Consider the following 12,238-nt stretch of genomic DNA (forward strand, 5'->3'; position numbering starts at 1 on the left):
GATAGCTCACATTTTTGTTACAAGATATGTTATGTGTGTCCTGGATTTGAGACATACAAGGTATCTCACACTTTGTGCCGTAGTTTTGAGGTCTTTGCCATATTTCCAGTAATGCTTTGTTTCGTGAATGTAACATTTGCATATACATGAATGTACCATTTGTTTCAAGTTGCGACATCATGTTTCCGGTGCTTGCAAAAAAAGCTATTGTATACATGGATGCTTCTACATGGCATGTGTTGTTATGGGTAGGACACCTTATTTCAGAAAACCAATAAAAAATGCAACATGGATAGTTCACATATCTGCATGGATAGTTCAGAAACACTAGTCATTTTCATTCATCTCTGCATCAGCATGATAGCACTCAAGTTCACATTGACAGCACAACATGGGTCATGCTCCAATATTTCAAAATAAAAAAGAGGAAAAAAGGGACATGCCCCAGCATGATACATGCTCCAGCTTGGGTTCCACAAAAGATAAAGTAGATGGTTAACAGCATCTTGCTGTTTCTAGTTACACAAAAAGGATGTAGCGCATACATTTGTCCACAAAAAAAGCAGTCTAAAACTATCTAGGAAACACTTTGCTCCGATTGACATCTTCTACAAGCTACTCAATAGTTTCTGAAACTCTTCGGCTGAGTTGAGTGTGTTTTGAGGGTGCTTAAAAAGCTTCGCTGCAACAAATGATCGGAATTTGAGCAACGACCTCGTGTCCTGCGCATACAACAAGGGAGCTTCATAAGTTAGTTAGGAGAAAAATTGAAAAAACGTGATTACCATTAGAAAACTAGCAAAAATGGAAACAACAAGTGCTCCGAAAACAACAAGTTATTTAGCTAGTATTGTTGCATAGCAAAAAGGGAATACCGCGCTGAATGGTCTCATCCCCCTGCCAGTTAGATTCTCCATGTATAGAATAACAAACAACCCACAATCAAACCTGCCAAAATAAAAAAGTCACAAAATACATATAAAATTTGCTCACTTGACAACAAAACATAAAAAAGTTGTGGATGGACACATGAAAAAAAAGGAAAATGGCCAGAGAACAATACGTTGTTGACTGTTGCGGGTACCCATTCGGGCTGAGTCGATCAAACTTGTCAAAGTCAAGGTTCCATGTGTTTTGTTCTCTGACCAAAGTCTTGAAGTTGGCTATCTACAAAATTTGATATTGCAAAAAGATGGATTACACAGTTGTATCTTCTATGATTGGTACCACAAACAACAAAATTTATATAGAGAAAAAATGAAAAAAGAGAAAGGAAAGAGGTGTAGCGTCCATATCAGATTGCAACATGGCTTCTCAAGGATGCTGACATAGTCAGGGTCATCACCCCTCGAGTCAAAGACGTTGAATTGTTTGTGCACCAAGTTTGCAACCACAACTGCCCAGTGTCCGTCCTTGACAATGGTGAAGAACAACTGCAAAAGTAAGAAACAAAAAATAACTTCAGAAAAACAGAGCATGTTGCGCTAGGATAGCTTTGATGAAAGAACAAAAAGTTTTTTACTTGATCAGATTTCATGATGTTGTTTCTTTCACAGGCCCTCTCAAGATCTTTGCTGCAAGAACGTGTCTGAAATGAGCTTGGGTCCACGGCAAGCTTGGACTAATGCAAAGAAGAAGGTATTGGTTAGAAAGATATGGAAGTTGTGGGCAGAAACTCTATTGTGAAAAATAAAAAATGCATAGTTGACTCACGGCTATATGCGGTGAGAACGCAAACTTCCTAGGTTTGCTTTTGCTATACATTTTCTCGATGTTGAAGCTTTCAACATAAAGTGACATGACCTCATTGCTCAAATGTGCTCGCTTTTTTAGCCCGTTGCTGAAATGCTTGAAAGAAACATAAAACCCACCTATCCTAATGAATGGAGGTCTGCATGTTGCAAAAAAATAGTGGCTCGGTTAGTGGCAAACAAGTGGATGGAACGAACAATTTATCAACACAAAAAAGGGCTAAAACACACTTACAAGGGCTCGCCTTCTGGAGGGTCCTTTATGTGGTAATTTGTGCAACAGTATTGCTTGTATATGGCATCATCGGAAGCATTAACTTTGATCTTCTTCATCCTCTTCAGCTTCGGTGCGTTTTCTGGCGATTTTGCAACTCTCTTGAGTGTGGGCTTCTTCGCATCACGTTTTCCCCCGCTGCTCACTTCAATCACCACCTCCTCTCTTGTCTCAGCTACTCCTGCTTCTGCGCCACAATTGAAAAAGAAAAAGAAAACAGAAACAAGATGAGAAAAAATAATGGTTTGGAACATGGAAGTGCTAAGTTTCTGTAAACAAAACAAAACATGGGTTGGAGCACAAAGTCGTTGGGGAGAGATGAGTGCAATAACCTGCAGGGCCTGTCGAAATTGGAGGACGTGTTGTGATGGGAGTCACATCGTAAACTGGCCCAGCTGAGGTAGCCGGAGATTCACCAAACAAAGGGCTCCTCGTACGGGTCGACAAGGAGTCCAAATCTGCAACAGAAGTTTTTACAGGGGATGTACGAACTTGAGGAAACTCCTGAAATAGTAGATCATCATCACTCCCCGGTTCAAACAATCCAAAAGAAGGTCCGTCTTCAAGCGTGCCTGGCCTCCTCGTCAGATTCACATGTGCGAAGCTTGGGCTGCGAGGAGGCTTAAATTTAGTGCTGTTTACCTTGCTGCCTGAGTCTTCTCCCCTGCCATTGCTCTGATCATTGTCGTTGTTTTGACCTACTTCCACTGCTGGTTGCTTGGGCTGTTGCGGAGATGGTAGAGTGGCAGTGGCTGGTTGCTTGGGCTGTTGCGGAGATGGTACAGTGGCAGTGGCTGGTTGCTTGGGCTGTTGCGGAGATGGTACAGTGGCAGTGGCTGGTTGCTTGGGCTGTTGCGGAGGCGGTACAGTGACATGATGAATGTTGGGCTGCTCCGGATGCTTGGGCTGTTGCGCAAAAGGTTCAGTTGCAGTCCCATCAGACATGCCTGCAGCAGAAGACCCCCCTGGTACACTGAAAGTGATGCCTTCACCTTCGGCTCTCTGTCCATGAATGCTGCACTCGGCTTTGTGTGCCTCAGACAATATTAGGCCCATTCGCTTGCAGTACATGCCTTGCAAGATCCTCCCAAATGAGCTGAATGCAACATTAAGTTCTCTGGCATGGAGCTCTTTGTGCTTGTTAAATATGACTTGCATCTGTGGGGGCAACTGCGATGCACGGAAACAATGGCATTAGATTGGTAGGGACAGTAGTTTGTAACATGCCAGTGAAATGAAGATGCAAAAAATATGAAAAAGGAAAAAGGAAAAAATGAGTTGCGAGAAAAAACCCACCTCTAACTCCTCGATTATTGGCAATGCATGGAGCCACTCCTCCAAAGAGCCGCACACGTCGTCACCACTCTCTGTGTTAGATGGAGGCGGCTCATGCACATGCTCTGCGCTCCCATTGGTACCCCCTGTGCCAGCGTGAGGTGGGCTTTGAGAACCCGCATCTGCTCCCACATGTACATTTTCTTGCATGTGGGAGCTCTCAGGCACATCTGGAGTGTGTGTTGCGCCCCCAACAGCACCCCCTTGGTCACTGATTTCCGGCAATTCCTCTGTGACATGTTCACTGGCAGCTCCTTGGTGATGATGATCTATATATGACATGAACTCAACTACTGCGTACGGTGTATTGGTCCTGGACTGCATTACAAAGACGAGAACATAGTTAAGAATTGCAACAGACAAATGTCTTCTATATAAAATAAAAAAAGCAAAGTCTTTCAGTTTCAATCACTTACTGGACGCTTCCCAAACCCATCATCCAGGGTGTCCACTGCGACAACAACATAAAAGTCCCTTTCATGAACAAAACAAGCTCTAGGAAGCGAGTAGTTGATGGTGTGATCAACTAAGCATCCTCTTGGCACATCAAGATGGTCCATGTAAATTATCTGCAAAAAAGACACAAAAAAGAAAAGAAAACATCAGCGCCTCAAGAAAAAGATTTGTTGTTGCGGATAAAAGGAGTGGGATGTTACATGAATCAAAGGGGGTGTACCGGAAGCATTGGTATACATCCACCGATGAGAAATTTCCCTCTACCCTCATTCCTCTTATCTTGGTATTTTTAACTTCTCTCATCACATCACACAGGATATGCTCATCCCACTCGAACTCATGGACCATACTCATATCTCGTAGGGTGTAAAGATAATCTAGGGGACCATGTTTCCTGTCCCAGGAGCTAGGACCAAAGCGAGGCACAGTAATACCCATGACCTCTCGATGGTGTCATCATCATCATCTGCTTTTGATAAGACGGAAACTGCGGTGGCTATCGGAGCCCTATCCCCGCCGCCCAGATAAACTTCACGGAAATCAGCTTTGCCCCTCTTCCCAAACTCTATCGGTCTGCTACCATATGGTACATTGAATATCTTCTTAACCATGTCTTTTGAAAAGTGGATCTGCTTGTGGTCATTAATCCTGCAATTCACAAAAAAATTAGTAGATGTTGCGAGAATAAAGAAAACAACAGGTGTTATGCAACAGAAAAGAAATACAAAAAAGCGAAGATTACATACTTCAGCACACGATTCTTAGGGTCAATGTTCATAACAATGAAATCAAGAAGCTCTTCAGGAGGAGGGACCAAAGGAGATATAAACAGCAAATCCCGAAGCTGGACTTGCTTATTATATCTCTCTTTTCCCCTTTGATTTCATTGGCTATTTCACGCAGCCGCTTTGCCGACCAACGAGTTTGGAAGATAGGCATGCTGCAAAACAAGGTTTGAAAGAACATTAGCTAATCCAACTAATTTCAGATAAACATGAGCTAAAAATTCATGGAAATGTATTGGAACAGTAGCTAAAATTTCAGAGAAAAGATATATGTAGTTTCAAACCGAGTTCCCTGTGCTATAAGCTAGCAGTACAAACATTCCTGTAGTTTCACAAACATAAGCTACAGACATAACCTACTAACTAGTTTCAGAAACGTAAGTTTCTCTAAAAAATAGCTACTGTTTCTGAAATTACATATATGTTTCTCTGAAACTACAAACTGAATAACTACATTAGCTACAGAAGATTTGAACTAAAAAGAAATTACATATATGTTCCTCTAAAAAAACAAAATGGATAACTGCATGAGTATTGGAACAATAGCTTCAGAAAAATGAAACAAGGGGATCCTATAGAAATTGCACGCTTCAGAAATTCAGAAACACACCTATAAGTTTTCACAACTATGCGAGTTGGCTGCTTTGAGTTTCAGTCCAACGAAGGGCTGTTAATCATGCATTTCGCGAAAATGCAATGGTTTCCGTAACTAGTTGATCAGGCTCTGAATTCTGTTTTAGACGCTTTTTTGTTCTACTGTTAGTGTTAACTGAATTTAAGCTTCAAAAGGGGTGTCTGAATTCTGCAACAAGTTGGTGGCTCTGAATTCTGTTTTAGAAGTTTCAGTCCAACTTGAAAGGGTTGTCTGAATTTAAGCTTGAGAGATGTTATAGTCAGCTGGCTTGTTGGTCAGCTGCATTATTTGACTAGGTGAGAGCACGTCTGCTAATTTGTAGCAGCAATAAACTGAACTAACATTTCAGCAACCTAAAACACACATATCCAATGCAAAACCATACGTATGTTCTATAATTTTGACGCCGTTTCGTTCCTTCTGGAAAATGCATGCTCAAGCAATCAAACAGGGAACACAAAATCAATTAGTGCAAGTTGGGGCCCGACAGCGAGCAGTAATAGATCACGGCGGAAATGCATCACGCGGTGGGCGGGACAAACAGCAGCCTGGGTGGAGCCGACGAGATGGGAGCATCTTGTTCGGGGGGAGGGGGAGGGTTGCCCGATCCATACCTGTCAGCCACCGCCGAACCCGTCGTCGTCGCCGTCGCCACCGCGGAGGATCTGCGCCGCCGCCCCCGCCCAACGCCCTGCGCCGCCGCCCCCGCCGCCCAACGCCCCGCGCTGCCCGCAGCCACCCGCCGCCGCCGCCCAACGCCCTGCGCCACCCCACGCCGCCGCCCTCCCCTCACGAATCCAGCCACGTACCCTAGCCCTCTCAGTTGATAGAGATGGTCAGTTGATAGAGTCGATAGAAGAGATGGTCAGTTGCAAGAATAACTATACTGAAACAATGACTCTGTTTCAGAAACGCACGCGCGTCACGCGGAAGCGGAGAGGTTGTCGTCCGTCCGATCAACAGACGATCCGACGGACGCGGAGCCGGCAGATGCGGCGCAAGTGATCGGTTGAGTGAAGGAGAGCTTTTCCCTTTTTATAAAGAAGTGTACATATTTAACATTTATTATTGTACATAGCCGATGTTAGGTTTGGCTCGGTGACATGGCAAATTTTTATAGCCGAGCGTTGGCTATATTATTAATCTTGCTCTTACTTTAAAAATAATTAAAAATGAAAACCTTAGGAAAAGTCAATGAGGGCGTGAAAGCTTCTCCTTGCTCTCCGAAAGGCGCCGCAACCAACCAAAAGCTGGAATGTCGGATCTCCGCTCCCGCAAGAACAGAACAGATACGATACACACTACGTGCAGCGCGGTCGACCACCTCCCGTGCATATATAAATCCAGCACGACCAAGGTGCGCAAGACGGAAAGAGAAACGGTACCACATGGACGCGCTCTTCGAGCAACTCTCTGCCGTCGCGGACATGGCTCTCGACGGCCGGGGCTTCGACCCGGCGCGGCTTGCCGGCGTCCTCGCGCTCTTCGAGGGCGAGGCGCACGCCTCGTGGGCGGCGGCCGAGGCGGAGCACGAGGCGGTGGCCCGGGGCACCGAGGCGGCCGTGGAGACCGCTCAGGGCCACCTGAACGCCGTCATGGGCGCGGCCGTCGGCAAGTACCGCGGCTCGTCCGGCGAGGCCGACGCGCTGTCCGCGGCCAGGGCGGCCATGGATATGGCCTTCAAGGCGACGTCCGGGACACGCCCCTCGTGAGATCGAGCGGGAAAGATCTGTGCGCGCACGCACCGCAAGATCGATCGGTACACTCCCATGAGCATGTATGTACTCCTATGTGCCTGGCTGCATGGCTGGGCTATGAGACTATGACTATGATGATGTACTATACTCGTATGGACACCAGAGCTAGTGAGCAGAGCACCTGCGTTGTTGTCCTCGTGTCCATGGCTGTGCGCATCGGCATGTGTAGTGTCATTTCCGAACGGATGCACACGGGCTGGTCCGTGGCGGCTCCGTGCCGTTCGTGCACCGCCAGACCAGGTGCGACCTGCGAGTGCACGGGTCCAAGTCCAACAGGTGGCGACAGTGAACCGCGAGCGGAAAAACCGCACCCTGCCAGTTTCTTTCCGGCGCAGCAGCGCGTGCTGCCACTCCGACGCCTTCCTCGGCGCCTGCCCCCGCACTCCCCTTCCGCTTCGGCTCCCAACCTCCCCCAGATTCCCAATCCCCCCCCCAAACCCCGCACCCAAAATTCGAATCCCGCGCCCGCCGCCGATGCCCTCCTCCAAGCGCCCCTCGCCGCGCGCGTCCGCCGAGATGGACGACGACGCGTCCGCCGACGCCGACGCCGGCCTCCGCGCCTCCCCGCCCCGCCCCAGCAAGCGCTCCAAGTCCCGCTCCCGCTCCGGCGACCGCCGCCGCTCGCCCAACCCTATCCCTAGGCCCCGCGCCGACTACTACGGCTCGGCGCCCTCCCGCAAGAGCGAGCGCAAGCGCAAGCCCCGCTCCTTCCCGGACTCCGCCTTGCTCTCCCAGGCCATCGCGCCCGCCTCTTCCTCGGGCGGCGGCGGCGGGCTCGGCCTCGGCGGCCACGGGGCCGCCCAGAAGCTCTGGACCGACGCCGACGAGATCGCGCTGCTCAACGGCGCCATCTCCTTCCGGGCGCGCTACGGCATCGCGCCGCGGCTCCCGGACGTCGAGGGGCTCTACGAGTCCCTCAGGGACTCCCTCTCGTCGCACATCAACCAGGCCAAGGTCTACTACAAGCTCAAGCGCCTCAAGAGCAAGTTCTGCAACACGGCGCTGCCGCCCACCAGCACCCCGCACGAGCGCCGGGTGCGCGCCCTCTCTGCTGACCTCTGGGGCACCGAGGTCGCGCCTTCAGCAGAGGATCTCCCAGAAGCAGAAGAGCCCGAGGAGGAGGACGCAGATGAGGAATATACTGGCGCGGATGTGCCTGTGGCGGTGTCGGTGAGGCTGCCCTTGGTCAGCGAGCTGCTAGGTGAGTACTGGAGGAGGAACGGGCGTGCCATGTCAGGAGTGTCACTGGAGAAGGGTTTGGGGTTACTTGGTGCAGAGGAGGGCAATGTAGCCGAGACTAGATGGAGGAGGCAGCTTGATGCCGAGATGCGCACACAGTTGCGCCGACATGATTTGGCAAAGGAGGTCTTCGGCTTGCTCAGCGACACCATCAAAGGCCTAGGGCCTTAGCCCGGGGTACAAATCCCGCATTCTCCTGCCCTCTGTAAAACAGAGTGTTTTCCTTCTGCACTTTAACTTGCCTTGAACTAATTTGGTTTCATTTTCTGCTTATCATCAGTTCAATACTGGATTAAACTAGAGTGTCTTGTTCAAACTTAAAGTCGTGAATTGGCATGTTGATTGAAGTGCACACTTTTGGGATTAAACTCGAAAATAAGCATGGTTGTCTTGTTATGTAAAATTGTATTGGCGGTAGGAGTTCTCTTCCCCATTGGTTAAATAGCCATTATCTATTCTAAGATCATTACATAGGAAGTTTTGCGGATATTCTTGATAAGCTAGTTTAGCAGTTTGGATTCGTAAGCATTGAAGCCACTGGATGACATTCTGTTACTAGTATGGTGTGTTCACTATTGTGATTCAGTTGTCCTACATGATAGCTTGCATGTCTATTTTGCTATACTTGGCAAAGTAGAATTGTATTTACAATTTGGCTTCTTGCAGTCCTATCTCTAAGATCATTACATTAGGAAGTTGTGGCATATTTTCGATAAGCTAGTTTAGGAATTTGGATTCATAAACATTGAAGCCACTGGACGACATTCTGTTGAACACTAGTATGGTGTGTTCACTAGTGCGATTCAGTTGTCCTGCATGATAGCTTGCATGTCTGCTTTATACTATACTTAGCAAAGTAGAATTGTATCTGCAATTTGGTTTCTTCCAGTCCTATCTGTGGCATCACTGTAGCCAGCTTACTTTTCTGCGAGCATTAAGCTTGCATCCCTTTTCTAAAATCATGTCGCACTAGTATGGCGTGTTTACTATTGTGATTAAGTTGTCCTACGTGATACGGCTTGCGTGTCTGCTTTACTACACATAGCAAATTAGAATTGTGTCTGCAATTTGGTTTCTTCCAGTCGTATCTGTGGCATCAAAGTATTCCACTTCCTTTTCTGCGAGCAGTAAGTGTGCACAACATCTTAAAATTCTGTTGCACTAGTGTAACTAAAGATGGGAAGGTTTTCTATAGACCTATACCGATGCTGGTCTGAGAAAGTTGTGTCCTTCTGGATTCAGCTTACTTTGGCCTAATTAGGTTATTGTCTGTTTCTTGTGACTTTACCAGTGTGTTAAATTACACCATAATAACGTGTTAGTCTAGTTAGTCTACCCGCAATGTGGAACTATACTGGCGGTTTGATTTCTTTCCCATCCAAGCTGTACCTTCCCATCCTGGTTATAAAATATCATTTCATCAGCACATTTTAGTGTAGTCTCGATGTGCTAGGTTAGGCATGGATTAATTTGAAACTGTTGGTATAAATCTACTGGAAATATGCACTTCATGTTAAAGTACTGGGATGTAGGATTTCAAAATGATGGTACACTCATGTTTTCTCTGCTTGCAAAGCAGAACTGTGTTTGTAGTGTGGTTTACCCTTAATGGCAAGTCAACAAAAATGAAGTATTTGAAGCAAGTCAAAATGGAGTTGATATGATTATGAACTATCATTTTCTCCAAGTACTGCTTTCGGTCGGATCAGCGAATGCTATTCTTTCTGCTAGCTAGACTTCCTTGCTAAGGCAAAGGTAGGATCTCTTAAAGTGTCATCATTTTGGACAGTACAAGGCACATGGCATTGCTGATTCAAACATATGTAACATATTGGACATGCATAATTGATCAATTTGCTTTACATCTGACAATTAGACCAAAATCCAAGAGTCAGTTTTCTCTTCAAACGCAATCCTGCAGCACTACTCATGCAGCACCACAGAGTAGGGATGTACAAAGTGCATGAAAGACATTCAACTGTTAAGCATCAGTTTAGTTGATTTCTGGCACAGATACAATTGTTTGGTCCTCTTGCCTAGGTTGGCAAATACTTTTCTTATCATTTGCACACATTAGTGTGACAGCTTAAGAAAATTAGGCACAGCATGAGTTCATTTTTAGCATCTCAATAGGAAAGATTGCCTGGATCCATCATGTTGTTTTAGTATCGAGCCACAAGGTTACTGTGGCTGCTTCTTTAGGCAAGGGGAGGGCTGCTTGGCCACAGGTGCCCTTGAAACATTCATGGATGCACCAAGTCATTGCTTTTCTAGTTTTCTTTTTGTACCTTGGATTTTCATCTCCATGGGTTTCTTTGGTCTCACCCAGACACGCGGTCCTAGCTTAGTTACTTGAATCCGAATGCATGGGGCATTGGCACGTAGAATGGTCATCATCTAACTCCCTTTCATGGTGGATCACCAATAACATTACCTTATTATTTTGAATGGACCAACATCACATTGTAGGATTTGCCATTCAGATAGTTGCGTCCTTCCGAGATCAGTTGCAATGCTTTAGTTTTACCTCGTGTTTGCATGCCACCTTTGTCGCGTGGACACTCTTATTTTACCTCGGGTTTGCGATGCTAAGCACTCTTATTTTGACGTGGTATTGGTATGTGGATGTAATGGGATCAGTGATGTTAGTTCCCATATGCACAAAGTGTATTACTATTTTACCTTTAAGCTCAGGTTCAACACGCATATTGTTTTTATGTGTTCCATATTTTACGTCAAGCCAACTATTAATGCCCAACATGGGGGTTGCTTTTTTTTTAACCAAATCATTTTGTTTATACAATACACAATAATCTGTGCAGTAAAGTCTATGCCTTCGGCAGTCGGAATGATTGTGTTAGTTGAAAATTGACACGTACATACTTTTTTTGGCAATGCAGATGCTTGTTGGTTGTACCATTTTTTATGAGCACCTCTTATGAAGTTCTAATGCAAGGTCCTACAAAGCCCAGTCTTGACTCATTCACCAAAGAACATAGCAACCGGAATTTAAAATACAGATAATATATTGTGATCTCACATGGCTTTGTGACCCACATGGATACCTAAATTAACCGACTTGAATAAATAAGAGGAGCCGCTAGCCAATAATAGCCACTCTAAATTCTTTAGATGTTTAGAATTGTACCATGATTTCTCCTCGCGTCCTGCACACTGTGTTGGCATGGTCTTAATCAATCCCCCCACCATTATATCGTGGCAAACACTCTAATTCCTACTTCACAGCTTGGCTGTTCTACTTGCACGTCAAAGCTCCCCCAATTATCTAGGCTTGATAACCCATTCACATGATTAAGGTGGGTGATACGTAACCAACAACAGGCCTGAGGGTCACATCAATAGGTTAGATTTGTCCGCCTAAAGTTTGGGCCTATTCGTTTGGGACTGTCCAGCTTAGGGCAACTCCAAGGCCGTGCACCAAAACGCCCCTAAATGTATAGACCGCGTGGCCCGGACACTGCCATCCAACGATGTGCACTAAACGTCCATGGACCGTTCCGGGTGTCCGAATTCCTCTAAACCAGTACCAAACCTGGGGAACGTTTGGGGGAGTCCAGATGTCTGCCTGGCTCACTTGTTAGTTGGACCACATGTCTCCCCACACCCATGTGTTGTTTTCCTCTATGTCCACATGGCTCACCCTGCTGTCTGAATATGATGCTTATTTGATGTCTATGGTTGGATGATCGGCTCCGTTACCACTGTCCGACATGTCCGGACTTGTCCGCGGACATTTGGTGTGTCTGTTTTGATGCATGCCGTTGGAGTTGTCCGTAGGTGTGAGCTCAAGTGGGTAACAACTACCCACAACTTTATTTCTATTCTATGGTATTGCTTAATACTGACTGAGTTTCATATGGGCCGGTTTGCTCCTTGGCCTCTTATCTTGAGCTTTGCTTAGCCCTAAACTCATGCTTAGGCCCTCTTGGCTTTATCAGTTATCATTGCATGTTTTGGTATTTTGGTTACGAGATCCTTTGAGAACT

At 46.4% G+C, this 12,238-nt stretch overlaps 2 protein-coding genes across 2 annotated transcripts in view; both read left to right on the forward strand.

Annotated features, from left to right (window-relative positions):
* Nucleotides 1-6,621: 6,621 nt before the first annotated feature.
* Nucleotides 6,622-7,189, forward strand: LOC119331879. Its single transcript, XM_037605057.1, has one exon. It carries the CDS (start codon nt 6,624-6,626, stop codon nt 6,945-6,947), a length of 324 nt encoding a protein of 107 aa, XP_037460954.1. The 5' UTR covers nt 6,622-6,623; the 3' UTR covers nt 6,948-7,189.
* A 142-nt stretch (nt 7,190-7,331) lies between these two features.
* LOC119331878 (STOREKEEPER protein-like) overlaps nt 7,332-12,238 on the forward strand; it is a 6,963-nt gene continuing 2,056 nt past the window's right edge. Inside the window, exon 1 of the mRNA XM_037605056.1 lies at nt 7,332-8,408. Coding sequence (XP_037460953.1) covers nt 7,467-8,402 — 936 coding nt within the window. The 5' untranslated portion in view covers nt 7,332-7,466 and the 3' untranslated portion in view covers nt 8,403-8,408. The remainder of the gene's footprint in view (nt 8,409-12,238) is intronic.

The sequence above is a fragment of the Triticum dicoccoides genome, chromosome 7A (assembly GCF_002162155.2).
Source record: "Triticum dicoccoides isolate Atlit2015 ecotype Zavitan chromosome 7A, WEW_v2.0, whole genome shotgun sequence".
NCBI lineage: Eukaryota > Viridiplantae > Streptophyta > Magnoliopsida > Poales > Poaceae > Triticum > Triticum dicoccoides.